We start from the raw sequence: 26,796 nt of genomic DNA, 5'->3' as shown, positions 1-26,796 counted from the left end.
GTAAAAAGACGACTGGTTGGTTTGAGCTGTCTATTGTAGCCTTGTTCCTCAATATTTAAACTTTTTATTAGTGCAACACCATGACAGTGTAGGCTATATATTCGTTTCCAGAATCTGCCATACTACAGACTGTGACAAATGAGGACTTTCCTAATGACTTGATTCAGCTCTAATCTGGTAACCAGATCTGTTTGTGAATTAGCCAATGCTTTGTAAAGGGAAAGGCAGTTGTTGTGACAACACAGCTGTTGGATATGAAAAGTCAGACATCTCTTTTATTTGAGAGTAAGTTGACATTTGAGATAAGACCCAGAGTACTTCTTGACCATGTGACATGACCAGGAAAACCTTAGACAACACACACTCAGTATGTACAATTTAGTACCTCTAGAACCCTGGGGGCGTCTCGGACTCTCTGGTCTGTTTCTTGGCTCAGGTGTTCCTACAGAGCGATCCAGGCCACATTCCTTAGCCTCTCCTGCAACACGGCTCCGCTGAGCCCTCAGCATACTTACACCAAAGCCTGAACAGCACTGTAGCGCAGCTGCCAGGCGTCGGTGCCAGCTACCGAATGAACAGATGACACCAAACTCAGTGAAAACCCTGACAAACTGCAGACCAGGATAGGGAATTACTGCTTTAGATTAGACTTTTAGTGTAAATATAATGGCTAACCCAAGCTGTTGGAACATACTCTTACTTTAAACTGTAATGTCTGCAATGTAGAGTCATATAGGCCTAATATCTAAAGATGTTGAAAAATGAATTACCAAGACTAAAATAGATGTTGTTATATTTTTGCTAATTTCAATATTTGCTTGGTTTCCCACTCCTTTTCTCCATGATTTACATGGATTGCGGTTTGCCATGGCCAACAACCCCTCGGATGCATCCCTTCCTGGAAAAGAGGATGACATACAGTACTTTTAGTGATAACGAAAGAAATGAAAAGAGAGAGAGAGACAAGTTAATTTAGTGTGTAGATTATATATGGGCCAGTTTTTGAGACACCCAGATGAAGCCTAAACTACAAAAACATGCTCAATTTAGAATCTCCAGTGAAAGTGATTTTCAGTCCAGAACTTGTCTTAATCTTGGTCTGGGTAACCAGCCCATAATATGTCCAGAAACCCATCCTGCTCTGTCTTTGGGCACAGCCAGCAAGACTTTGCAGAACCAGAACCATTAGTCCTACAGTACAGTCCACCCCAAATTTAAAATAGATATTAAAAATTAAATACATTAATTTAAGAATTAATAGATTTTTTAAAATCACGTTGATTTGGATGACTAAGTGTAACGGATGTGAAACGTCTAGTTTAGTTAGCGGTGCGCGCTAAATAGCGTTTCAATCGGTGACGTCACTTGCTCTGAGACCTTGAAGTAGTAGTTCCCCTTGCTCTGCAAGGGCCGTGGCTTTTGTGGAGCGATGGGTAACGATGCTTCGTGGGTGACTGTTGTTGATGTGTGCAGAGGGTCCCTGGTTCGCGCCCGGGTATGGGCAAGGGGACGGTCTAAAGTTATACTGTTACATTGGTGCCGTGACCCGGATCACTGGTTGCTGCGGAAAAGGAGGAAGGTCAAAAGGCGGGTGAGTGTAACGGATGTGAAACGGCTAGCTTAGTTAGCGGTGCGCGCTAAATAGCGTTTCAATCGGTGACGTCACTTGCTCTGAGACCTTGAAGTAGTAGTTCCCCTTGCCCTGCAAGGGCCGTTGCTTTTGTGGAGCGATGGGTAACGATGCTTTGTGGGTGACTGTTGTTGATGTGTGCAGAGGGTCCTTGGTTTGTGCCCGGGTATGGGCGAGGGGACGGTCTAAAGTTATATTGTTACATAAGCAAGTCTTTATAACTTGAAACTGGTATAAAATAAACATGAATACTTTTAGGAACAATGATGCATCCGGAGCGATGTGTTTACATACGTGCAGTTGAAGTCGAATGTTTACATACACTGTAGCCAAATACATTTAAACTCCGTTTTTCATGATTCCTGACATTTAATCCTAGTAAAAATTCCCTGTCTTAGGTTAGTTAGGATCACCACTTTATTTGAAGGATGTGAAATGTCAGAATAATAGTAGAGAGAATAATTTATTTCAGCTTTTGTTTCTTTCATCACATTCCCAGTGGGTCAGAAGTTTACATACACTCAATTAGTATTTGGTAGCGTTGCCTTTAAATAGTTTAACTTGGTCAAATGTTTCGGGTAGCCTTCCACAAGCTTCCCACAATAAGTTGGGTGAATTTTGGCCCATTCCTCCTGACAGAGCTGGTGTAACTGAGTCAGGTTTGTAGGCCTCCTTGCTCGTACACGCTTTTTCAGTTCTGCCCACAAATGTTCTATATGATTGAGGTCAGGGCTTTGTGATGGCCACTCCAATACCTTGACTTTGTTGTGCTTAAGCCATTTCGCCACAACTTTGGAAGTATGCTTGGGGTCATTGTCCATTTGGAAGACCCATTTGCGACCAAGCTTTAACTTCCTGACTGATGTCTTGAGCTGTTGCTTCAATATATCTACATAATTTTCCTGCCCCATGATGCAATGTATTTTGTGAAGTGCACAGGCCCTCCTGCAGCAAAGCATCCCCACAACAAGCCTCCCCCTTTTCCCTCTAAACATAACGATGGTCATTACGGCCAAACAGTTCTATTTTTGTTTTATCAGACCAGAGGACTTTTATCCAAAAAGTGTGATCTTTGTCCCCATGTGCAGTTGCAAACTGTAGTCTGGATTTTTTTTATGGCGGTTTTGGAGCAGTGGCTTCTTCCTTGTTGAGCAGCCTTCCAGGTTATGTCGATATAGGACTAGTTTTACTGTGGATATAGGTACTTTTGTACCTGTTTCGTCCAGCATCTTCACAAGGTCATTTGTTGTTGTTCTGGGATTGATTTGCACGTTTCCCACCAAAGTACGTTAATTTCTAGGAGACAGATGCGGTATGACGGCTGCGTGGTCCCATGGTGTTTATACTTGCGTACTATTCTTTGTACAGATGAATGTGGTACCTTCAGGCATTTGGAAATTGCTCCCAAGGATAAACAATTTTTTTCAGAGGTCTTGGCTGATTTCTTTTGATTTTCCCATGATGTCAAGCAGAGGCACTGAGTTTGAAGATAGGCCTTGAAATACATCCAAATACACCTCCAATTGACTCAAATTATGTCAGTTAGCCTATCAGAAGCTTCTGAAGCATTGACATCATTTTCGGGAATTTTCCAAGCTGTTTAAAGGCACAGTCAACTTAGTGTATGTAAACTTCTGACCCACTGGAATTGTGATACAGTGAATTATAAGTTAAATAATCTGTCTGAAACAATTGTTGGAAAAATGACTTGTGTCATGCACAAAGTAGATGTCCTAACCAACTTGCCAAAACTATAGTTTGTTAAAAAGAAATTTGTGGAGTGATTGAAAAACAAGTTTTAATGACTCCAACCTAAATGTATGTACACTTCCAATTTCAACTTTATGACTGTGCAAGTCATGACAAGAGGAAAACTGATGTTGCACTATCCAATTTTGAAATTGCACCTTGTGCAGCCTACTATTACAGCTGTTAAGATGAAGTTAAAAGCCGGACTGAGTTCCTTCTTTGGGGGAAATATTGTCTTGCATACAACAAGTGCAAATGGTTTTATGCACTTTATTTAATCGACAAAACTAACTTGGATTATATAATTTTTTATTCTCTCATTATATGACATTTACAGAAAGATAAACAATGACAACATTTTACTCTCAACAAGCAACATTGGTAGAAAGAGATTTGCGCATAACATCATACCCTAATGCTGAGTTTCAAAGACAGACAATAGAACAATCACAATTATATACCAAGTAAAGTGTATTGTTTCTCAAATATGCTTTTCATTTCAAATCCTCGTAGACCATCTTCTGTCTTGAAATTGACTTTTGTCACTCATAAAGGAGATAATACATTTCCCCCCATAATTGAATCAGATGTGATAGAACTATTAAACTAGCTTTTTTATTTTTTATTTTACCAGGCAAGTCAGTTAAGAACACATTCTTATTTTCAATGACGGCCTGGGAACAGTGGGTTAACTGCCTGTTCAGGGGTAGAACGACAGATTTTGTCAGCTCAGGGGTTAGAACTCGCAACCTCCCGGTTATTAGTCCAACGCTCTAACCACTAGGCTACGCTGCCGCCCCATTAAACTAGCTTTGACATTCCCATTCACATTCAAACATTACGGAACAACCATTTCCACATTCATTTACATTGACACAAATAGACATAAAAAAAAAATGCAACCAATGTCCCAAGAATTCTAATTCCTTACCATGACAGTGAAGGTGCAATTATTTGACCACCAGAATAGCTAGGCATTCTTCCGTATCACACATAAGATACACTCACCTAAAAACACCCCAGGAAATGTAAGGGAACATTTCCATCTCCTTGGAACTTCACAAATGTGTTCAAAACATTCATTAAAAAACGCCATGGCAACATGTTGAAGTGGATTTGAAAATGGCTCAGTCAAGGTACCAGTTTAAGGCATTCCATCTGTTATCCAAGATCACAGGCAAGAACGGAACAAAACAAATATGACAGGATTTGTGAACTTTGGCATGTGTCATATGCTTAAGCAAGCAGTCGTACGCTTTTGGCCATAGTAACAAAATGTGTCTCAAGAATATAATGACTAACTATTGTAGATTTAGAGGATTCAACTCATTCAGATGCATGAGGAGAAAAGAGGGGATTGCTGCATATACGGTATCAATGGTGAGTTGGATCAGTTGCATAGTTTGATATCTAGGCTGTAGGCCCCAATTCAATCAATTGCAGATTATAATAAACCACGCTGAGTGGCGGTTTCCCGGACACAGATTAAGCCTAGTCCTGGACTAAAAAGCATGTTCGATGCCAAATTTCCATTGAAAGTGCTTTCTAATGCAGAACCTGGGTTTTTCCATATCTGGGAAACTGGCTTTGAAAGTTAACGCTACAGGTGTGTTTTTTTCACCAACATCCAATTAGGATGTTGGTGTGTGTCTGTTTTCACAGTAACACCTCAAACAGTGTGGACATTCCAAGTCAACCCGCGGTGCCGTTTTCCTGCAACTGCAACTGATTAAAAGGCTTTATTATTGATACACCTTTGAACATTTCTTGATCAAAACATCTGACTGACTGGTGCGCTGTACCAAGAGTGACATAGCTGTGTAAAACAACAAAAACGGGATAATTCACAACAATATGTATATGAAGGTCACAATAACAGACCTATATCAATGAATGTGATGTCACATGTCAATTATATAACAACTATTTGCTGCAGTAATTTCGCATTGATAGTAAATTCTAACATACATTTTTCTCCAAGGGGAACAACATATGTACATTGGGCTCATTATGAAATAGAGAAATAAGGCACATTTTTGCTCTTTGGAAAAATAAAAACTGCATCTCACTTCCAATGAAACATATAAAAAATATATATTTAGAATCAGTTGTTGTTCAAATCTTTTTTTCGGCATGCCAAGGACATGACGCAATATTCACTATGATTGAAACCATACCTTGGTGAAAACAAGACAAGGAATCACATTGTACAAAATCATATTAGTGGAAAAGGAAATGTGGACCTGTGGTCTTCTCAGTAGAGTGAGTTCATGTGAAATTGCAACACAAACGTTCACAACACATACAGAACCTGAAACTGCAGGATAACTAGGGATACTGGATTCAAACAATATCATACTGCACTTTTAAAATGAAGCTTAATCAAGTTCCATTTCCTTCTCATCCTGCCTCTCTCCTTTCTTCCCCTCCTCCCTCCTTCCTAATCCTCCTCCCTCTCTCCTTCTTTCTCTCTTCCTCTTTCCCTCCTTCCGTCTGTTCTAAGGATGTACTATGTCCCTAGGCTTCTGCATAGCCTCGCCGACAATGTTTTTTCGGCACAGGAACAGAGGCCAGATTTTGGGCATGTGCCATGGCAGACTAGGCACTAGGCTCTCTGGCCAGCTGTCATGTCAGCTGCACGCGGTATGTGCTGATCTCCATTGGTTTAAGTCTGATTTCCTCTTTGCTCGACCCTTCCTCAGTCGTATGCATCAGAGTCAGGGATACGGGGATGATGCTCTGGAATCTCAGTTGTGAAAACAGCTTCTCCGTGTGGATCTGTGAGAGAACCAAACCAAACATGAACAGTGACGTTATATTTGCATGTTGGAATAGAGAACCCATTATAAAAGGAGTTGATGATTTAATAAAAGTATTTAACGCCGGCTTTGATCATGATGAAATATCCTACTATTTTAGAAGATATTAATAGGCTTGAGTATACTGAGCAAAAATATAAACGCAACATGCAAAACATTTCTAAGGTTTCACTGTGTTACAGTTCATATTAGGAAATCAGTTCATTGACATAAATTACCTAGGCCCTAATCTATGGTTTTCACATGAATTGGCATAGGCCCACCCACTGGGGAGCCAGGCCCTACCAATCAGAATGAGTTTTTCAAAAGGGCTTTATTACAGACAGAAATTACTCTTCAGTTTCATCAGCTGTCTGAGTGGCTGGCATCAGACGATCCTGCAGGTGAAGAAGCCGGAAGTGGAGGTCCTGGGCTGGATTGGTTACATGTGATCTGCGATTGTGAGGTTGATTGGACGTACTGACAAATTCTCTAAAACGACGTTAGAGGCGGCTTATTGTAGAGAAATGAACATTCAATTCTCTGGCAACAGTGGTGGACATTCCTGCAGTTAGCATGCCAATTGCACGCTCCCTCAAAACTTGTGACAAAACTTCACATTTTAGAGTGGCCTTTTATTGTCCTCAGCACAAGGCGCACCTCTGTAATGATCATGCTGTTTAATCAGCTTCTTGAAATGCCACACCTGTCAGATGGACAGATTATCTTGACAAAGGAGAAATGCTGACTAACAGGGATGTAAACAGATTTGTGCACAACATTTGAGAGAAATTATTTTTTTGCATATAGAACATTTCTGGGATCTTTTATTTCAGCACATGAAACACTTCAAATGTTGAGCAATTTTTTTTCTCGGTATATCTCTTTTATTTTGGTGTGCATGTGCGTGTTTGTGTGCATGCATGCACGGGTGTCTCTCTGTGTGTTTATGCCTGTGACTGTGTGCTCCTATGTGTGTGTGTCAGCGTGTCGGCATGTGTGTGGCAGCTTTACCTTCCCCTGCGTGGTGGCACACAGTAGCCCTGTGTTCCTATTGGAGAAGGCGCAGTCAAAGCCTTTTCTGTGCAGAATCAAAGCCGCCTCGTCCGACGGACCACCCCCATCCTCCTGTAGGACCAGTGACAAATGATTTAGTCCCCACAAAGACCCCAACTGTCGCCCCACCCAGCCTCAACACTGGAGCAATTATAGAGACCATCCTTTCACAGGTCAGCTGCATTTACACAGCCATGTTCGAGGAGCTGATTCTGAAACAGACCTGGGTTCACATACTATTCAAAAATTGACTGGCTTAATGGACCAATAGAGTAGTTTCAACACTGCAAACACTCCTATCTGGACCTCCAGGAAGGCGAGAGCAAAGGCTTAAGGTATTTCAAAGATTTCAAATCGTATTTAAACCCAGGTCTGACTCTAAAACAGGGTAACTACTGTAGTTTACTAGCTGACAGCACAAGTCCAAGTCAATTTCATCCTCCCTCCAGAAATGGTGTTTCTTTTCCATCCACAGTCCCTGGCTGAGTAAATGGAGAGATGCCACAGTGCATACTAAGTGGGCTGGTAGTAGCGGCAGTGGTGTCATCATGTGAGTATTCGTGTAAATCCATACAAAGCCCTCGTCTCTAACACATTTCACGCTACAGTCTCCTCTTTTGATTTGTTCTCAGAGTCAAATTGGATGTCAGAGCGTGTCTTTACAATCGATAGTTGAGCAAATTGGTCAGCAGATTCCCCTTCTCAGCGGAACAATTAGCTCGATCTTTGACATATGAGACAGCTCTATCATCAGAGTTAACGGGCCATGCGACAACAAAGTAGGAGATTATAGAAGATGTACAACACAGAGATGTAGTGTATTTACAGAGATGATATAAGGACAATTAATGGAGGAGTGCTGAGTGTGTGTTTTGTCCAAACAAACAAGAGATGAAACCAGGTAGGTTTAAATCAATACAACCAAGGCGGATCCTAATAAAAAGCATGACTATGAGAACACAGTGGTAAAAGTCATCGCTTTCGAAAACTTGGTAACTCTTAGTCTTTCTATGAAGTTGCTCTGGTGTAGTAACCCTGTAACTACTCTAATAACAACGTTGTATTAAAATATTATTACATAGTTATTCAGGATTTACATACAGTAGCAAATGATCTGAGCGTTTTTTTGTTACTAGCTACATAATTGGAACGGTTCATGTACAAAGCAATGATTAAATCACTACAAAACAACATGTAAATTAAATGTAATTAAAGCCTTACGACACAGATATAAGAGTAACAATGTAAAGCATAAGCTTGTTGTAAGGAAGTACTCCGTAGCATTAACCTTGGACTGTATGCTGCGTAGATTGACCAAGTGGATGTCACAGGGCAGCGATGAGGCCAGCGGGGTGAAGGCGGACAAGGACAGGGACTGTGCCTCCGTGCTGACGGCCATGGAGATCAGAGGGTGGTTCAGGTACAACGACGATACGTGACTCAGCAGAGACGGGTAGCTGAGGGGTGAGGGTTTCTCCCCCTAGAAATATCAAAGCAGAGACAGTGACATTAGGACAAACCTCTGGGGAAAAAGAGACGAATGATCATAAAGTAATACATGACCATGTTTTAACCCTAATGTCTTAACACTACAAAAGATGAGAGCGTCATGTGAACGCAAAACAAATGTTTTTTTTTTTTTACTCTGCCATTTTTAAAGTCATGTCCCCCCCGTCCTTGACTTTTCCTAAATAAGTCTATATAACACTCTGTCATTGTTAAAATCTTAATATCGCTAATAAAATGTCATGTCAACATGTCATTTTCCCCCCCATTCCCCGTTAGTAAGCCTGTGTAGCTGATGGCCCATTGAAACTACACCAAAACTATTTCTAAATTCATTTCACACATATAATAATAGAGTTAGCCTAAAGACAAGATTAAATTGACAATAGTCTGATGGGTGACAATATTATCAATTGACAAATTGTAGATGAAGAGATGGGCAAAGCATGGAATTGACACAGAGGCAGGGAAACGGAGCGCCAAAAAGTCATTTTTTCACACGCAAGTAAGATGTTTTGATTTATATCTAGTATCAGAAAGAGTGGATTCTGAAGTTTCTAAAACACTTACCTTTGTCAAATAACTCTCGAAATTCAAGAGGTGAGCGCTATTTCAAAGTATCATTTTTCCCAAGAATAACCGCTGTTCCATTTGTTTACCACATGAGCAGCACAGCTCAGCCTACTAAGCAAAGACTAGTAATACAACTTCAAATACCTTATTCTGTTCTTTTGAAAAACATTTCCTTATTTATATAATATAATATAATATAATATATAATTCAAGAGTCAAATCCATCACAAAGAAATCCATTAGAATTTTGTTTTGGCAGATCTTAAGAAAGACCTGCCAAAACAAAATTCTAATGGATTTCTTTGTGATGGATTTGACTCTTGAATTTTGGTGTTTTAGTGTTTTTTCCATATAGCCGAAAGTAACATAACCTAATGAAAATGCCATTATGTTATTTGAAATAATTGTTATTTCGTATTATAATGTTACTTAAGATCTTAATAAACACAATCAAAGGACACTTTTTCCAATAGCATATATTTATATACATATACTCCAAAAACTAATCCCTCGAGCCAGGGGGGGATCCCTCAAACCAGGGAATCGAGCCAGGGGGGATCCCTCGAACCAGGGGGGGAGGGGGGTCCCTCAAACCAGGGGGGGATCCCTCGAGCCAGGGGGATCCCTCGAGCCAGGGGGGGGGGGGTGAGGGGGATCCCTCGAACCAGGGGGAAATCGCCGAGCCAGGGGGGTCCTCGAGCCAGGGGGGATCCCCCCAGGGGGGAACCAAGGCTTTTCTAGTGTTAATCAAGTCTCCATTATTGACCTTCAAAAGTCAGTGAACATCAGTAAACTACAGTAGAATTACAAACTGCAGAGCTCAATCTCAAACTCCTGTTGAAAGTACCCCATCGGTCTTGGCCCTCTTCTCCAGGAGCAGGCGGAAAGTGCTGGGGGTAACTTTGTTGTCCAGGACACCCTGGCCCAGCCCGCGGTTATCATCCTGGTTCAGCCGACGATCCATAATCACCTCCAACTGGCCTGGAGGGGAAAAGATAAAAAGTTATCTTCAGAAATATTTCCATATCACGTTGTCTTCTGGTCACATAGGAGAAATTCCTCAAAGTACAGAACGTTATGTCTTTTAAAGCTTGGCCAGAAACAGCATGATAGAAACTTTACTAATTTTAAATCGAGTCCTACTGTATCTCCCCCTCTTTTCACATCCTGTTGCCGAAATAGCTGATGGCATGATGTACTGTATACACAACAGGAGGTTGGTGGCAACTTAATTGGGGAGGACTGGCTCGTGTTAATGGCTTGAGTGGAATGAGTGGAATGGTATCAAATACATCAAACATGTGGGTTCTATGTGTTTGATGCCGTTCCATTAGCTCCTTTCCAGCCATTATTATGAGCCGTCCTCCCCTCAGCAGCCTCCACTGGTATACAGATGGCAAGCTTAGAATCGAGCAGGGATGTCATCTTTCCCGGAGAATTGAAGTACTGATGCCCTTCCAATAGACAACAGAAAACAAATCCCCCGGCTTGCACTCACCACTCACAAGGCTGGCGGAGCCCAGAGACTGTGCAGTGAGCAGGGTCAGTCTGGTACCGGGGTCCTGGATGTAGGCCATGCTGGTCATGGGATAGAAGTTGGCTTGAAGGGGAAGCTTGGCCATGGTTCTTCTGGGCTGTATCTGCAGACAACATACCTAGCATGGTTACACAATACCCACGCTTTATACAGTGACGCTATGGACTGAAGTGCAATGAGCCTCGACGCGCAATGCGGCTACTTGAGAAACAAGAGTGTTATGACATAGCATCAGCAGTACTTCCTGACCATGTGACCTGACCAGGAAAAACTCAGAGCCCTAGACTTTAACGAGGACCCAGAATTTTTCTTGTAGGGGAAAAACTCCTGGCCCCAAGCATACTGAATCACCAGAGAACAGGTGTGTTGAGTGGGATCTTTATCTTAATTAAGCCGATCAGTTTGTTTTGACTACAATGGCTGCGGGAAGCTGTTCAAGTATGTTGTTGTTTTTAATTTGCGTTAAGCATTGAGTTGCGTTTCATCTCTGATGGCAGTAAATCCCTCTTAATCCCTGAAATCAAGGTCAGACTGCCAAAAACATGCAAATAGAGATGGGGGGGGGGGGGGGACTGCCTCTATGGAAGCGTATCTAATTGGCAAAGGCGCTCAAATACTGATCTGTCTGAAGATTCTCCCACGAACAAATTCAAATCGTTTCAGCTTTTGTTTTCAATTCAAAACTTTATGTCATGACACAAAAAGGAAGACGTCAATGAAGTCCCTTCTGGGAACTTGGACAGCTAATATTTCCCCATTCAGCTAGTTCCAATGTCAAGCTAATGCTACAAAATAGCCATTTCTATCATAGTTAATTGCTAATCATGTCATAATTGACCAAGCACAAGCCAGTTCAGTAGCAAGAAACACAGCATTTCTTGGGTTGGAATGTGTGACAGTAGCTGGTATACTGCAGAGCTCTGGGCTATAGCTAGTATACTGTACATGGTTCTGTTTTCTATGTTTCTTTGTGTAGCCGATGTGAAATTGCTAGCTAGTTAGCGGTGGTGCGCGCTAGTTGCGTTTCAATCAGTGACGTCACTTGCTCTGAGACCTTGAAGTAGTGGTTCCCCTTGCTCTGCAAGGCCCGTGGCTTTTGTGGAGCGATGGGTAACGATGCTTCGAGGGTGACTGTTGACGTGTGCAGAGCGTCCCTGGTTCGCGCCCAGGTCGGGGCGAGGGGACGGACGTAAAGTCTATACTGTTACATTTGTATGGCTTTGTACAGTATGTGTGCTCTTGGTCTGTGTATTCTTCACTCAATGATTTTGTCAGTTTTATCTCCTGCCCTCTTTCAGATAACTTAAAAACATACTAAAGCACTCGAGGAGCCATTTAACGTTAAAATGACACAATAATAAATTAATTGTACAGCTGTGAACGATTAACCTCTACACTTATCCTTCCGTGTGTACGAAAAAAAATGAACATTCTCTCATTGAACGGCACTGCAGTGCCTGAACAGAGAGAGTGGTAGTGAGAAAGAGAGAGAGTGAAAGAGAGAGAAACAGAGATCTGTGTCATACAGTAACAGTACCTGGAATCCGTTGAGGTCTGTGAAGAATCGATCCTTGCTGTCCACATCTGATGCTAACCTCATTGCAATTTCATGGTTGAACTCCTTCCTTATATCTACCAAGTTACAGATCTCCACTGCCTGGCCCTCCACACCTAGAGAGAGAGAGAGAGAGAGAGGTAGAGGGAGAGAGGTAGAGAGAGAGAGAGAGAGAGAGAGAGAGAGAGAGAGAGAGAGAGAGAGAGGGAGAGGGAGAGGGGGAGAGGGAGAGAGAGAGAGAGAGAGAGCGACAACTCAATCATAGAGCCTACACTGAACACCCGCTATGCTGTGGTGCTTACAGTATTACTCAGGCAGAGGTGCTGCTACACATTTCTCAGGGAGGAGACGTTATAGGAAAGGTCTGTGGTAAAACATAGTCGGGATCTTTTTTTCTTCACATTTTATAACTTTTTGGATATACGACCAAAATTATAGTGACAAATATTTTTTTTATATCTGGGTTCCTATTCATGGCTATGGGACATATTCAAAAGTTTCCTTTTTCTTTGGCCTGGCTTGAGGTATTTTTTTATTTTGTATTTATTTTTTAAACTTTATTTAACTAGGCAAGTCAGTTAAGAACAAATTCCTATTTACAATGACGGTATTAATGATAGTCTTATTACAGAAGGTCTCCTAGTACACAAAATCATTTTTTGGGAATACATCTTACATTGTTTGATATCATTTTACATACCCAATTGAATTAATCCACTGGGCGGAAAAAAAAACTGTTGAACAAATTTGCCGCAGTTTTTCATACAATTATAATAAAAACAGTACATGGCCTTTGGGTAAAAGCCAAAGTGGTAAAGGAAATTGAGTCTGAACATTGAGCCATCAAATACAGTAATATGAGACCAACATAATGGTGTAACTCTAGTAATAAGTCCCGCAACCTTTTCTCCTAAAAGCTGTATACTGTAGCTGTACCTCAGGTCAAAATAGGCAATGAAACCATTCTCTCTATCTTAAGTAAAATCAGCATGGGTGGGTCCAATTAAGGACTGTTTTTCTGTGAGATGACATGTGGACCCTCAGGGTCTCTGTCTCCTGGGTAGCATGACAGCAGCTTCCTCTTTCTCACCAAGCACGCAACCCAACATCACTCATTTTCTCTATGAAAGCAACCGTTCAATGGTATCGCACCAACTAAACCTCTCTCTCTCTCTCTCTGAGTGAATCTTCATGGAGCTCATCTACAGACAGATGAAAAGATGAATAGGGTTTTGGATCTTCTCCAACATAGAAACATTTCAGGATCTTTTGCTATCTTAAGGTTCTGTTTTTCTATTTCTGATACATGTAGGCTACTCTCTACCTATCCAAGGTCCCATGCATGTATGTACTGCTTTTCAGTTGATTTTACAATCAGTGGTGTAAAGTACTTAATTAAGTAAAAATCATTTAAAGTACTACTTAAGTAGTTTTTGGGGGTATCTGTACTTTACTATTTATATTTTTGACAACTTTTACTTCACTACATTCGGAAAGAAAATAAATGTACTTTTTACTCCATACATTTCCCCTGACACCCAAAAGTATTTGTTACATTTTGAATACTTAGCAGGAAAGGAAAATGGTCCAATTCACACACTTATCAAGAGAACATCAGTGGTCATCCTTACTACCTCTGATCTGGCAGACTCACAAAACACAAATGCTTTGTTTGTAAATTATGTCTGAGTGTTGGAATGTCCCCCTACTATCGATACATTTTAAAAACAAGAAAATAGTGTTGTCTGGTTTGCTTAATATAAGTAATTTGAAATGATTTATACTTTTACTTACAATACTTAAGTATATTTAAAAACAAATCATTTTAGACTTTTACTCAAATTATATTTTACTGGGTGACTTTCACTTTTACTTGAGTCATTTTCTATTTAGGTATCTTTACTTTTACTCAAGTATGAAAATTGGGTACTTTTCCCACCACTGTTTACAATTGTAGATGCATGCACGCACACACACAATTTCCATCCTTACCTTGAACGTTATACAGGCGTAGAGTGTGTGTCACGTGATCGAAGGTAGTGGTGATTTCAGAGAACACAGATCCTTTGGTTATCCGTATCACTGGAGACCGGGCGGGAGAGTACATCTGGAGGAGAACAGAAAATCAATGGGAATCAAATCACTCCTAACCCCATGTCCCATCCATCCTCTGCCAATAATACCTCCTACAGAGAGCATGCTGGTAAGGGAGCACAAATAAGGGCGCGAAGAGAGAGCGGGGAAACTGGGGGAGCAGAACAACTGTAAGAGCTGAAGCCTTTATTCTTCACAGGGTTTCAGTACAGCTACAATGAAACACGTTGACAAAGGAGCATCAATCACGTTTAATAAAGGTGTCAGATTACCTTGGCTTCCCCGTCGGGCAGGAACAAGTAGGCTCCGCTTTTATCTCGGTTGCTGGTTGTGCCGTACCACGCAAACTCCACCTTGATCTGGTGTTCTGAGCCGTTCTCTTTCAGCTTCAATCTCTGAGGGTGTCAGTCAGAAGACAGCGGGATTTAACACTTACAGTGGGGCAAAAAAGTATTTAGTCAGCCACCAATTGTGCAAGTTCTCCCGCTTAAAAAGATGAGAGAGGCCTGCAAATGTTCATCATAGGTACACTTCAACTATGACAGACAAAATTAGGAAGAAAATCACATTGTAGGATTTTTTATGAATTTATTTGCAAATTATGGTGGAAAATAAGTATTTGGTCAATAACAAAAGTTTATCTCAATACTTTGTTATATATCCTTTGTTGGCAATGACAGAGGTCAAACGTTTTCTGTAAGTCTTCACAAGGATTTCACACACTGTTGCTGGTATTTTGGCCCATTCCTCCATGCAGATCTCCTCTAGAGCAGTGATGTTTTGGGGCTGTTGCTGGGCAACACAGACTTTCAACTCCCTCCAAAGATTTTCTATGGGGTTGAGATCTGGAGACTGGCTAGGCCACTCCAGGACCTTGAAATGCTTCTTACGAAGTCACTCCTTCGTTGCCCGGGCGGTGTGTTTGGGATCATTGTCATGCTGAAAGACCCAGCCACGTTTCATCTTCAATGCCCTTGCTAATGGAAGGAGGTTTTCACTCAAAATCTCACGATACATGGCCCCATTCATTCTTTCCTTTACACTGATCAGTCGTCCTGGTCCCTTTGCAGAAGAACAGCCCCAAAGCATGATGTTTCCACCCCCATGATTCACAGTAGGTATGGTGTTCTTTGGATGCAACAGCATTCTTTGTCCTCCAAACCAGACGAGTTGAGTTTTTACCAAAAAGTTATATTTTGGTTTCATCTGACCATATGACATTCTTCCAATCTTCTTCTGGATCATCCAAATGCTCTCTAGCTAACTTCAGACGGGCCTGGACATGTACTGGCTTAAGCAGGGTGACACGTCTGGCACTGCAGGATTTGAGTCCCCGGCGGCGTAGTGTGTTACTGATGGTAGGCTTTGTTACTTTGGTCCCAGCTCTCTGCAGGTCATTCACTAGGTCCTCCTGTGTGGTTCTGGGATTTTGGCGTGAGATCTTGCGTAGAGCCCCAGATCGAGGGAGATTTGTCAGTGGTCTTGTATGTCTTCCATTTCCTAATAATTGCTCCCACAGTTGATTTCTTCAAACAAAGCTGCTTACCTATTGCAGATTCAGTCTTCCCAGCCTGGTGCAGGTCTACAATTTTGTTCCTGGTGTCCTTTGACAGCTCTTTGGTCTTGGCCATAGTGGAGTTTGGAGTGTGACTGTTTGAGGTTGTGGACAGGTGTCTTTTATACCAATAACAAGTTCAAACAGGTGCCATTAATACAGGTAACGAGTGGAGGACAGAGGAGCCTCTTAAAGAAGAAGTTACAGGTCTGTGAGAGCCAGAAATCTTGCTTGTTTGTAGGTGACCAAATACTTATTTTCCACCATAATTTGCAAATAAATTCATTAAAAATCCTACAATGTGATTTTCTGGATTTTTTTCTAATTTTGTCTGTCATAGTTGAAGTGTACCTATGATGAAAATTACAGGCCTCTCTCATCTTTTTAAGTGGGAGAACTTGCACAATTGGTGGCTGACTAAATACTTTTTTGCCCCACTGTACATCATCACCATTACACTGACAGTTTGGCATCAATGATGAGAGCGAACAGAGCTACCTCTATAATAATAAGACACCTTCTGTATCGTGTGTTGTTGTAGCTGAGCTGATTTGATGAACAATGTGATGAGTACTCATGCCTGAGACCGGAAGGCTCGTATGACATCCCACAACTAATGCCTAGGCTTTAGCTCAGAGGAATAATGTAGTCTTGTGTCACACAGACAACCCTGGTTTGATACCCGGTCAGCCCCATTGACAGTCTAGAAGTGTGAAATATTCCATACGACCTTTCAGTGCAATGCCCTATGGGTCACAGTCACTATACGCTTTATGACTCTGGTTCAATGCCCTGCTGTGTAGTGCTGCTTTACTATGTATGCTATGCAGTGTTGTGCAGTGCTATGCATTACCGTACTACTAATGGTGACCCTGTAAAACAGCACATTTCACTGCACCTATCTGGTGTATGTGACAATAAAACATCTTTGATCTGAACTATGCTCTGCTGTGCTGTGCTAAGCTATGCTGTGCTAAGCTTTGCTATCAGGGCATAAAATGTACTTTTTGGTCCACCAACCATTGTGGTAGGTAGTTTTAAAAATCTACAAGCCACTCAGATTTTTTACCAAACAAAATATTTTTCCCCTGCTAAAATTACACCAACAAAACACACAAAAAAATCATATGAGCATGCGTTGTAATGTTTCTAAAACAAGTAATGTGGTATATTATTTCAGAATTTTTTTGTGACCTGTGTCTTTTAACCAAAATATCACAGATGAGACAAAACGTTTCAAGGTTACCGCGGCAGCGTGTCTGGAGTCATATTTGTGCTGTGAGATTGAGTTTGACTAGTAGAAGCGTTGTCTTCTTTTATCTAACAGTTGAAACTCAAACATCGAAAAAACGACCTAGCTTGTGAACAAGACCATGTAAATAGCCAAGAAATACAAGGACAAATTCTCACTTCAGTAAACTTTAGTTTCACGTAAATTAGACCGACTTGTATGCCTGTGTGCAGCTCTTCTAAAAATACATCTTTCACTTAGCTCTTCACGTGTGCACAGCCCCCAGTCAGGCAGTGTTGCAGCACAAGATAAACTATATCGGATTTGTAGTTCTTTGACTTTATGCGATTAATTTAGCAGCTATAAAACAAAACTGCAGAAATACTTTGAAAACAGCAACTGCAGCATTTTTTTTACTATAAATGTCATCATGCTTTATATTCACAAATGCGAGTGAAATGCTTGCACTGTGGAGCCCTGGCCACTCGCCAACATGGCTGGTGAAATGAACGTCTTACCCACCGATGCCTAAATCTAGCCGGATTTGGCAGGTGTTGGGTGTTCATTTTAGGCCCTGTTTGCTATGCTGTGCTAAGCTGTGCTAAGCTTTGCTATGCTGTGCTGTGCATGGCTTACCTCCATCAGGCCGGTGGTGGGGGAGCTCCAGATCTGGATGTGGGGGTTGTGGATGCTGAGGGGGGTGGAGGCGTCCTGGGGGATGTTGACGGTGAAGTGCTTCATGTTGACGGATAGTTTGCCGCCTTGCCTGAGGAAAACATACTCTGCCGTCTCCGCCCCGCCGCTCACAGCCGTACTCAACTGGTACAGCCCAAGACCCAGCGCTGGTACCTGAGCTACGAAGGACAACTGCCCGGGAGAGAAAACACCAATACATGAGATAAAGTGAAAAGAAAGCATAAACAGAAAATGTCTCTGCTTCACCACAAAATGGTAATACATTGGTGATCAATCTCTATTCCAAACTAAAAAGACCACAGCTTTGGGTTTCTGCATCCATACACAGACTTGTCTGATACTGCCAGACACTACCTGCCTGACACTACTTGATACTACCTGCCTGATACTGCCTGACACTACTTGATACTACCTGCCTGATACTCCCTGACACTACTTGATACTACCTGCCTGATACTCCCTGACACTACTTGACACTACCTGCCTGATACTCCCTGACACTACCTGATACTACCTTTGTGATACTGCCTGACACTACCTGCCTGATACTGCCTGACACTACCTGATACTCCCTGACACTACCTGCCTAATACTACCTGATACTGCCTGACACTACCTGCCTGATACTCCCTGACTCTACTTGAAACTACCTGCCTGATACTCCCTGACACTACCTTCCTGATACTGCCTGACACTACCTGATACTGCCTGACACTACCTGCCTGACCCTACCTGCATGACACTACCTGATACTGCCTGACACTACCTGCCTGATACTACCTGATACTGCCTGACACTACCTGCCTGATACTCCCTGACTCTACTTGAAACTACCTGCCTGATACTCCCTGACACTACCTCCCTGATACTGCCTGACACTACCTGCCTGACACTACCTGATACTGCCTGACACTACCTGCCTGACACTACCTGCCTGACACTACCTGATACTGCCTGACACTACCTGCCTGATACTACCTGATACTGCCCGATACTGACTGATACTGTCTGATACTGCCTGATACTGCCTGATACTACCTGATACTGCCTCAAATACTTGATACTACCTTCCTGATACTGCCTGCCTGACACTGCCTGACACTACCTGATACTGCCTGACACTACCTGCCTGACACTACCTTCCTGATACTGCCTGACACTACCTGATACTCCCTGACACTACCTGCCTGATACTACCTGATACTGCCTGACACTACCTGCCTGATACTACCTGATACTACCTTCCTGATACTGCCTGACACTACCTGATACTGCCTGACACTACCTGTCTGACACTACCTGCCTGACACTACCTGATACTGCCTGACACTACCTGCCTGATACTACCTGATACTACCTGATACTGCCTGACACTACCTGCCTGATACTCCCTGACTCTACTTGATACTACCTGCCTGATACTCCCTGACACTACCTGATACTACCTCCCTGATACTGCCTGACACTACCTGCCTGACACTACCTGATACTGCCTGACACTACCTGCCTGATACTACCTGATACTGCCCGATACTGACTGATACTGTCTGATACTACCTGATACTGCCTGATACTACCTGATACTGCCTCAAATACTTGATACTACCTTCCTGATACTGCCTGCCTGACACTGCCTGACACTACCTGATACTGCCTGACACTACCTGCCTGACACTACCTGATACTACCTTCCTGATACTGCCTGACACTACCTGATACCACCTTCCTGATACTGCCTGACACTGCCTGACACTACCTGATACTGCCTGACACTACCTGACACTAGCTGATACTGCCTGAAACTACCTGATACTACCCGATACTGCCTGATACTGCCTGACACTACCTGATACTGCCTGACACTACCTGCCTGATACTACCTGACACTGCCTGATACTATCTGATACTACCCGATACTGCGTGATACTGCCTGACACTGTCTGATACTGCCTGACACTGTCTGATACTGCCTGATACTACCTGATACTGCCACACTACCTGCCTGACACTGCCTGACACTACCTGATACTGCCTGATACTGCCTGATACTGCCTGATACTGCCTGACACTACCTGCCTGATACTGACTGACACTACCTGATACTACCTGATACTGACTGATACTGCTACACTACCTGCCTGACACTGCCTGACACTACCTGATACTGCCTGATACTGACTGATACTGCCTGACACTACCTGCCTGATACTGACTGATACTGACTGATACTACCTGATACTGCCTGATACGGACTGATACTACCTGCCTGACACTGCCTGACACTGCCTGATACTACCCGATACTGCCTGATACTGCCTGACACTGTCTGATACTGCCTGACACTGTCTGATACTGCCTGATACTACCTGATACTGACTGATACTGCCACACTACCTGCCTGACACTGCCTGACACTACCTGATACTGCCTGATACTGACTGATACTGCCTGACACTACCTGCCTGATACTGACTGATACTGCCCGATACTGACTGATACTACCTGATACTGCCTGATACGGACTGATACTACCTGATACTGTCTGATACTACCTGATACTGCCTCAAATAACCTGATACTGCCCGATACTACCTGATACTAATGTTGAACACTATACTGGTACCACGTTAATATAACAGTGCCAAAACGTCATGATACTTATGATACCAACATTTTAGAATACCGTAGTACAGTTTCATATGATACTACCAACTTTTTCAGCCCTACCGATCTAAAGAACCTGCTGGCGCCTGTTATAAAATATTTATAAAGTCGGTTTGGTTTATAAATTCAGTTGAATTGAAGCATCAGCTACTAGTCTCTTGAATTCGCAGGTCCAATCATATCCACTTCACTTTCATGCGCATATCACGTGTGTCAGCTGTAATCATCCAGCCACATCCCCTACCAGCCCTCACTCACCTGCTTCTCTCTGCGTCCCCTGCCAGGCCTCTTTCACCTGCTTCTCTCCCCTGCCAGTCCACACTCACCTGTCCCCAGTCCTCACCAGCACTCACTCACCTGCTTCTCTCTGCATCTCCTACCAGTCCTCAACGTCTGCATCCCTACCAGCTCTCACGCACCTGCTTCTCTCTCCCCAGCCGCACTCACTCACCTCCACGTCCCCTGCCAGCTTCTCTCCCCTGCCAGCCCTCACTCACCTGCTTCTCTATGCGTCCCCTGCCAGTCCACACTCACCTGCATCTCCTACCAGTCCTCACTCACCTGCTTCTCTCTGCATCTCCTACCAGTCCTCACTCACCTGCTTCTCTCTGCATCTCCTACCAGTCCTCACTCACCTGCTTCTCTCTGCATCTCCTACCAGTCCTCACTCACCTGCTTCTCTCTGCATCTCCTACCAGTCCTCACTCACCTGCTTCTCTCTGCATCTCCTACCAGTCCTCACTCACCTGTCCTCATCTCCTACCAGTCTGCACTCTCTCTGCATCTCCTACCAGTCCTCACTCACCTGCTTCTCTCTGCATCTCCCACCAGTCCTCACTCACCTGCTTCTCTCTGCATCTCCTACCAGTCCTCACTCACCTGCTTCTCTCTGCATCTCCTACCAGTCCTCACTCACCTGCTTCTCTCTGCATCTCCTACCAGTCCTCACTCACCTGCTTCTCTCTGCATCTCCTACCAGTCCTCACTCACCTGCTTCTCTCTGCATCTCCTACCAGTCCTCACTCACCTGCTTCTCTCTGCATCTCCTACCAGTTCTCACTCACCTGCTTCTCTCCATCTGCTCTTCATGCGCGTCTATTCCTCCGTCAGTTTAAAAAATATATAATTTAGCCGTGATAGCGAGCATGGATGCAAACCCAGATCTTCATGAGTCTTTTTACATTTGTACACTTGTTAAATTGGAGCAGCGTGCAAAGTGAGCAATGTTACATTGTTACAACCAAGAGCACTGACTAGTCTGAGTAGACTTTGCAAGTTCACTGCCATGTCGCAGTCTGTTTTAAACTAATCCCAGGTCGCTAATTATTGGTTTGATAACAAACAACGTTGTTCAGCTAACAATCTGGTAAATTGACAGTAGATCTAGGCACATTTTATAGGCACAGGAAGAAAGGAAAAGGGTCTGCTACTCATCTAATGTAAAACTAAACTACATCATCAATCTATTTATTTCTGGTGCCCCTTAAATACTGTTTGGTGCTTAACGTTTAAAAGTTGGGATCGGTGTGTGTATGTATATTTGTGGGAGAGAGAGAGAGAGCGGTGTGTGTGTGTGTGTGTGTGTGTGTGTGTGTGTGTGTGTGTGTGTGTGTGTGTGTGTGTGTGTGTGTGTGTGTGGGAGGGATCGTGAGTGAATGTGTCTGTTAACTTCCATTCCTGCACTCAAATCACAGGTAAGTTAAATTCAATGTGCTGTATTGAGTAGAAGTTGTGAATTTCCGTGACAGGCATCCGGGAAGGGGCGAACAGGATGCTAGGTCACTGATTATTTTCCCACCGTGGTATCCCAATGATACCCGGCATCGTGATACTTGGCCTGGTATCATATCGTTTGTAAATGTTGGTATCGTGACAAGCCTACCTGATACGCTTGATAATACCTGATACTGCGTGATAATACCTGATACTGCGTGATAATACCTGATACCGCTTGATAATACCTGATACTACCTGCCTTACTACCTGATACTGCCAGATACTGCATGATAATGCATGATACTACCTGATTCTGCCTGATATTACCTGAAACTGCCTAGCTTACTACCTGATACTGCCGGCCTTACTACCTGATACTGCCAGATACTGCATGATAATACCTGATACTGCCTGATATTACCTGATACTGCCTGAAACTGCGTGATAATACCTGATACTGCCTGCCTGACATTGCCTGATATTGCTTGACACTACCTAATACTACCTGATACTGCCTGATATTGCCTGATACTACCTGATACTGCCTGATACTACCTTATACTGCCTGATACTGCCTGATATGACCTGATACTGTGTGATAATACCTGATACAGCCTACATTACTACCTAATACTGCCAGATACTACCTGATACTACAAGATACTACCTGATTCTGCCTGATATTACCTGATACTGCTTGATACTACCTGATACTAGGTGATAATACCTGATACTGCCTGCCTGACATTACCTGATACTGTCAGATACTGCCTGATATTACCTGATACTGCTTTATATGGCTTGATACTACCTGAAACTGCATGATACTGCCTGATATGACCTGATACTGCCTGCCTTACTACCTGATACTGCCAGATACAGTCAGATATTACCTGATACTGCCTGATATTAGCTGATACTGCTTGATACTACCTGATACTGCATGTTAATACTTGATACTGCCTGCCTGACATTACCTGATACTGCCTGACATTACCTGATACTGCCTGACATTACCTGATACTGCCTGACATTACCTGATACTGCCTGATACTGCCTGATACTACCTGATACTCATATTATCATTCATGAATGTATCTGAATTTGAAGCTTAATAAAAAACTATTGATGCAGGGAATTAACCTGGATAAATAAAGGATATACAAAAAAAGAATTGATAACAAAACAATGTAACAGACACTCATACCTGGAAGGCCTCTGTGGAAGCTGTGGTGGAGTCGTCCCAGACCGCGCTAACCTGAGCGGGGACGGGGTGACCGTGGTCTGTGATCACACACACGTGGGGCGTGTTCACGTACACGGTCACCACTGACGTGCGGTCCTGCTCCGTGGGGTTGTAGACGACCACAGACCTGGGGGGAAAAGATCTGTTGGTACAAGCTGCTAATGTTTTGATCTGATAAGTCTGAAAGTACAGACACATATCCAGGCAAAACTGTTCAAACTGACCAGACTATAACTTCCTATACTTTTCTAAGACATATTTGGAATGTGGGGTCATAAGGGGCCATAATATCAGCCAGAATGTTGTGAGGGAAAAGGGAGTAATATTTGTACAACGACATACCTAGGCTGTGAGCTGATTTTCAGAACGTTTTTTTGAGGCAGGGCATCTTGAGAAGGCTGGATGTCATCCTGAGAGAAATTTGCATGAGATTGAGTTGATTTGCAAAATAACACATCTGGTGTAGCTACACCAACACACAGTCCACAGACTATTTTCAATTCTTTGAGACACATTTGAAAAATGTATTTAATTTTGTTGTTGTGGTATTGGCTGCCGCTTTTGGGAATTGAGAAGCTATTTAAGCGTCTAAGGCTCATTCACTTCCCAATACAAATTTCATTAGGTTGGGGTGAGTGAGATTCATATCAAGCATTTTTTCAGCTGCTGTAGCAAAACAACGAAGTGGAAGAGGTTACATTTCTCTGAAAATTGATGTTGACTTCCTGCCGGGGCAATTTGCATATTAAAATCCTGATGTTGTGCCTGCTTGAGGGATTTTGTCGAAGGTAGAGTATGGTAAATAAACACTTCAAAAGGTAGTTACTGCATGCACTTCACTCCCTGTACCACCACCATCAACCCTTTGAAAATCACTCTACTAATCTGAAAATGTTGCTATGCACAACCAACACCCTTGTTTCAACACCGAAATGAAAACACCAATGCTATTTTTACTCACCATTTGAAGAAAGGCTTTTGACGGATTGTGACTGTATGCACTTTTGTCCTTTAACACCAACCAGTGAGCGGAGTTGACAATCACTTGGTTCAAATTCAAAATGGAATGAAACAACCTGAGAAGAGAGAATTGTTTTTAGTAAATGCCCAGAGGAAAGCAGTCAAAGCTCCGAGTCAAATAGTGTTTCACTTTCATTCAACCAATGTCTACGTCCCAACGCTGAATTACAGTATAATCACTAAACCATGTCAGTGCAATCCCTTTAACTCGTGATTAATCAGTGTGTCCATGTCTACACTGTATCTCTCCCAATCAAATAAGACGATGAAAACAAATAAAAGTCATAAACCAGAGTGACACCTGGTACCGTAGTCGATCACTACCATGTCCTTGCCGGTGCCTGTGATGGCGTCATGATGCTGGAACAGGCCCAGGTTCCTCCTGGCTTCAGTGAGCAGTCTGTTGTTCTCCACAGCTGGGAAATCATTCAGCTTCCCAAACCTCTGAATATTAGCCAGGGTCAGGGAGTAAAGGATCTCAGCTGCCCTGAAGGACAGACAAAGGGAATAGTTATTTTCTTCACATGAGTTTTCCTTTCCATGGCACCAAGACAAAGACAGACATGGGTTGTGTCTGAAATGTTTTAAACGGTGAGATGCCATGCCATTTGAATCTGAATTTGACCAATAATAAAAAATAAAAAATACTGTTGCAAAACATTGTGCAGTCCTGAACACGACCCATGTTCACTAATTGACAAATAGTTGTTGATATAGGGGTTCATCACAGACCAAGAGATAAGTAAAGTACTCCAAATTGACTACAGTTGGAAATCTCCAGTATTTGTTTGCAATCAGAGTCTCAGCTTGTGTTATTGAACCCATTTAACCCCCGAGCTACAGCAATGAAAAATGAGCTGCTCGTCTCACAAAATAGAGATTTTCTCATTATCCCTAAAGTATCAAGGAAAACAGCTGGCAGATAAGGCTTTTCTTAAACTGCTCCAGCCTTGTGAAACTAACTGTTAGTTGCTATCAGGGAATCAGAGACAACCAGTGTTACAATTTCTAATTCTGAGATTGTTTCAGCCCAGTGGAAGCCCTGCCACTTGTTTATAGAGCTGAGGGATGGAACTGAGAGAATCATTGTAAGCACTCAAAGTCATAGGCCAGTTTTTTACTGCTGTGTAACTTGTTTACTGCTTTTTCTCTCGATATTTGATTGTGCATCTTGATCACCGTACTATGTCCAATGTGTCTAACTGTGTCCATCTAGATTGTTCTAGATTGACAATGGCAGAGCAACACCTCTTGTTTGTGGTAGATCTCTAAGAAAATCATGTTTTAACGCGAAAACCAAAATATTTGATCAATCTAAGGACAATCATGTACCTATCTCTAAGTCTTTGAACAAGAACAGGACTGGGGAGCCCTAGGATTTCAATGCACTGACTGCATCTTGAGAGCTTGTCACATAAAACAATAGACTGAGGCGACTGACCCAAACATACCATGTACAAAGCCAATAGTGCTGCCCCCTTTCACAGAGAAAGACATATTTACAGAACAAGACAATGACTTTGAAGGGAACAACTCTTTAAGAGAATTGAGGAGGAGAGCAGGCAGACCTACATCTATACACATACTGTGCACAGTCTTGTTTGCAGCTTGAAAGCAGTCACCGGTTGAGTACTAAGACTAATTTAACGACTTTGTTGTGATTACCCATTTCCCTTCCTATATTTAGACACCAATCAAATGCAAATACAGTCATGTGTTTGAAGACAATGCACGAATCCATCCATACAGTATCTGTTGGTATACTGAATCTAACATAAACTCCTTTCTGTTATGAAGTTCAAGCATAACAATAGACGCTTAGACAATCTTGAGACCTCAGCAGGACAGAACAGATTCAAAGTTCAAATGGACTTAAACTCTTTCTCTGCTGAAACTTTTCTCACGTGGTATTTCCCTGCTGGAACTTTTCTCACTTGGTATTTCTCTGCTCTGGGCAATGGTGTGTGAGATGCTATGTGTATGTGGGGGGTCTGGAGGTTGGTCTGTAATGAGGGCTTTGTCTGTGGGGGCTCACAGGGAGATAGACAGTCTGTGGTGGAGAGGGAGAGACCCCAGTGTTGAGGCCCCAGAACCCTGCCTGTGCTGCTGGTTAAAGGCTTTGTAGACAGTGGGACCTGGGGCAGGAGAGGAGACACTCATTACTGCTCTA

At 42.7% G+C, this 26,796-nt stretch overlaps 1 protein-coding gene across 1 annotated transcript in view; it reads right to left on the bottom strand.

Annotated features, from left to right (window-relative positions):
* Window positions 1–3,671: 3,671 nt before the first annotated feature.
* LOC115105938 (alpha-mannosidase 2-like) overlaps window positions 3,672–26,796 on the bottom strand; it is a 55,155-nt gene continuing 32,030 nt past the window's right edge. The window contains exons 10-22 of the mRNA XM_029628455.2: window positions 24,928–25,113; window positions 24,568–24,682; window positions 23,949–24,016; window positions 23,568–23,733; window positions 17,921–18,151; window positions 14,771–14,893; window positions 14,397–14,511; window positions 12,387–12,520; window positions 10,811–10,952; window positions 10,160–10,293; window positions 8,522–8,713; window positions 7,192–7,305; window positions 3,672–6,157 (exon numbers count right to left, since the gene is read on the bottom strand). Coding sequence (XP_029484315.2) covers window positions 6,005–6,157; window positions 7,192–7,305; window positions 8,522–8,713; window positions 10,160–10,293; window positions 10,811–10,952; window positions 12,387–12,520; window positions 14,397–14,511; window positions 14,771–14,893; window positions 17,921–18,151; window positions 23,568–23,733; window positions 23,949–24,016; window positions 24,568–24,682; window positions 24,928–25,113 — 1,873 coding nt within the window. The 3' untranslated portion in view covers window positions 3,672–6,004. The remainder of the gene's footprint in view (window positions 6,158–7,191; window positions 7,306–8,521; window positions 8,714–10,159; window positions 10,294–10,810; window positions 10,953–12,386; window positions 12,521–14,396; window positions 14,512–14,770; window positions 14,894–17,920; window positions 18,152–23,567; window positions 23,734–23,948; window positions 24,017–24,567; window positions 24,683–24,927; window positions 25,114–26,796) is intronic.

Source organism: Oncorhynchus nerka, linkage group LG22, assembly GCF_034236695.1.
Source record: "Oncorhynchus nerka isolate Pitt River linkage group LG22, Oner_Uvic_2.0, whole genome shotgun sequence".
Classification (NCBI taxonomy): domain Eukaryota; kingdom Metazoa; phylum Chordata; class Actinopteri; order Salmoniformes; family Salmonidae; genus Oncorhynchus; species Oncorhynchus nerka.
Note: the sequence above shows the minus strand (reverse complement) of the source record. Positions and strands in the feature narration are given on the sequence as shown.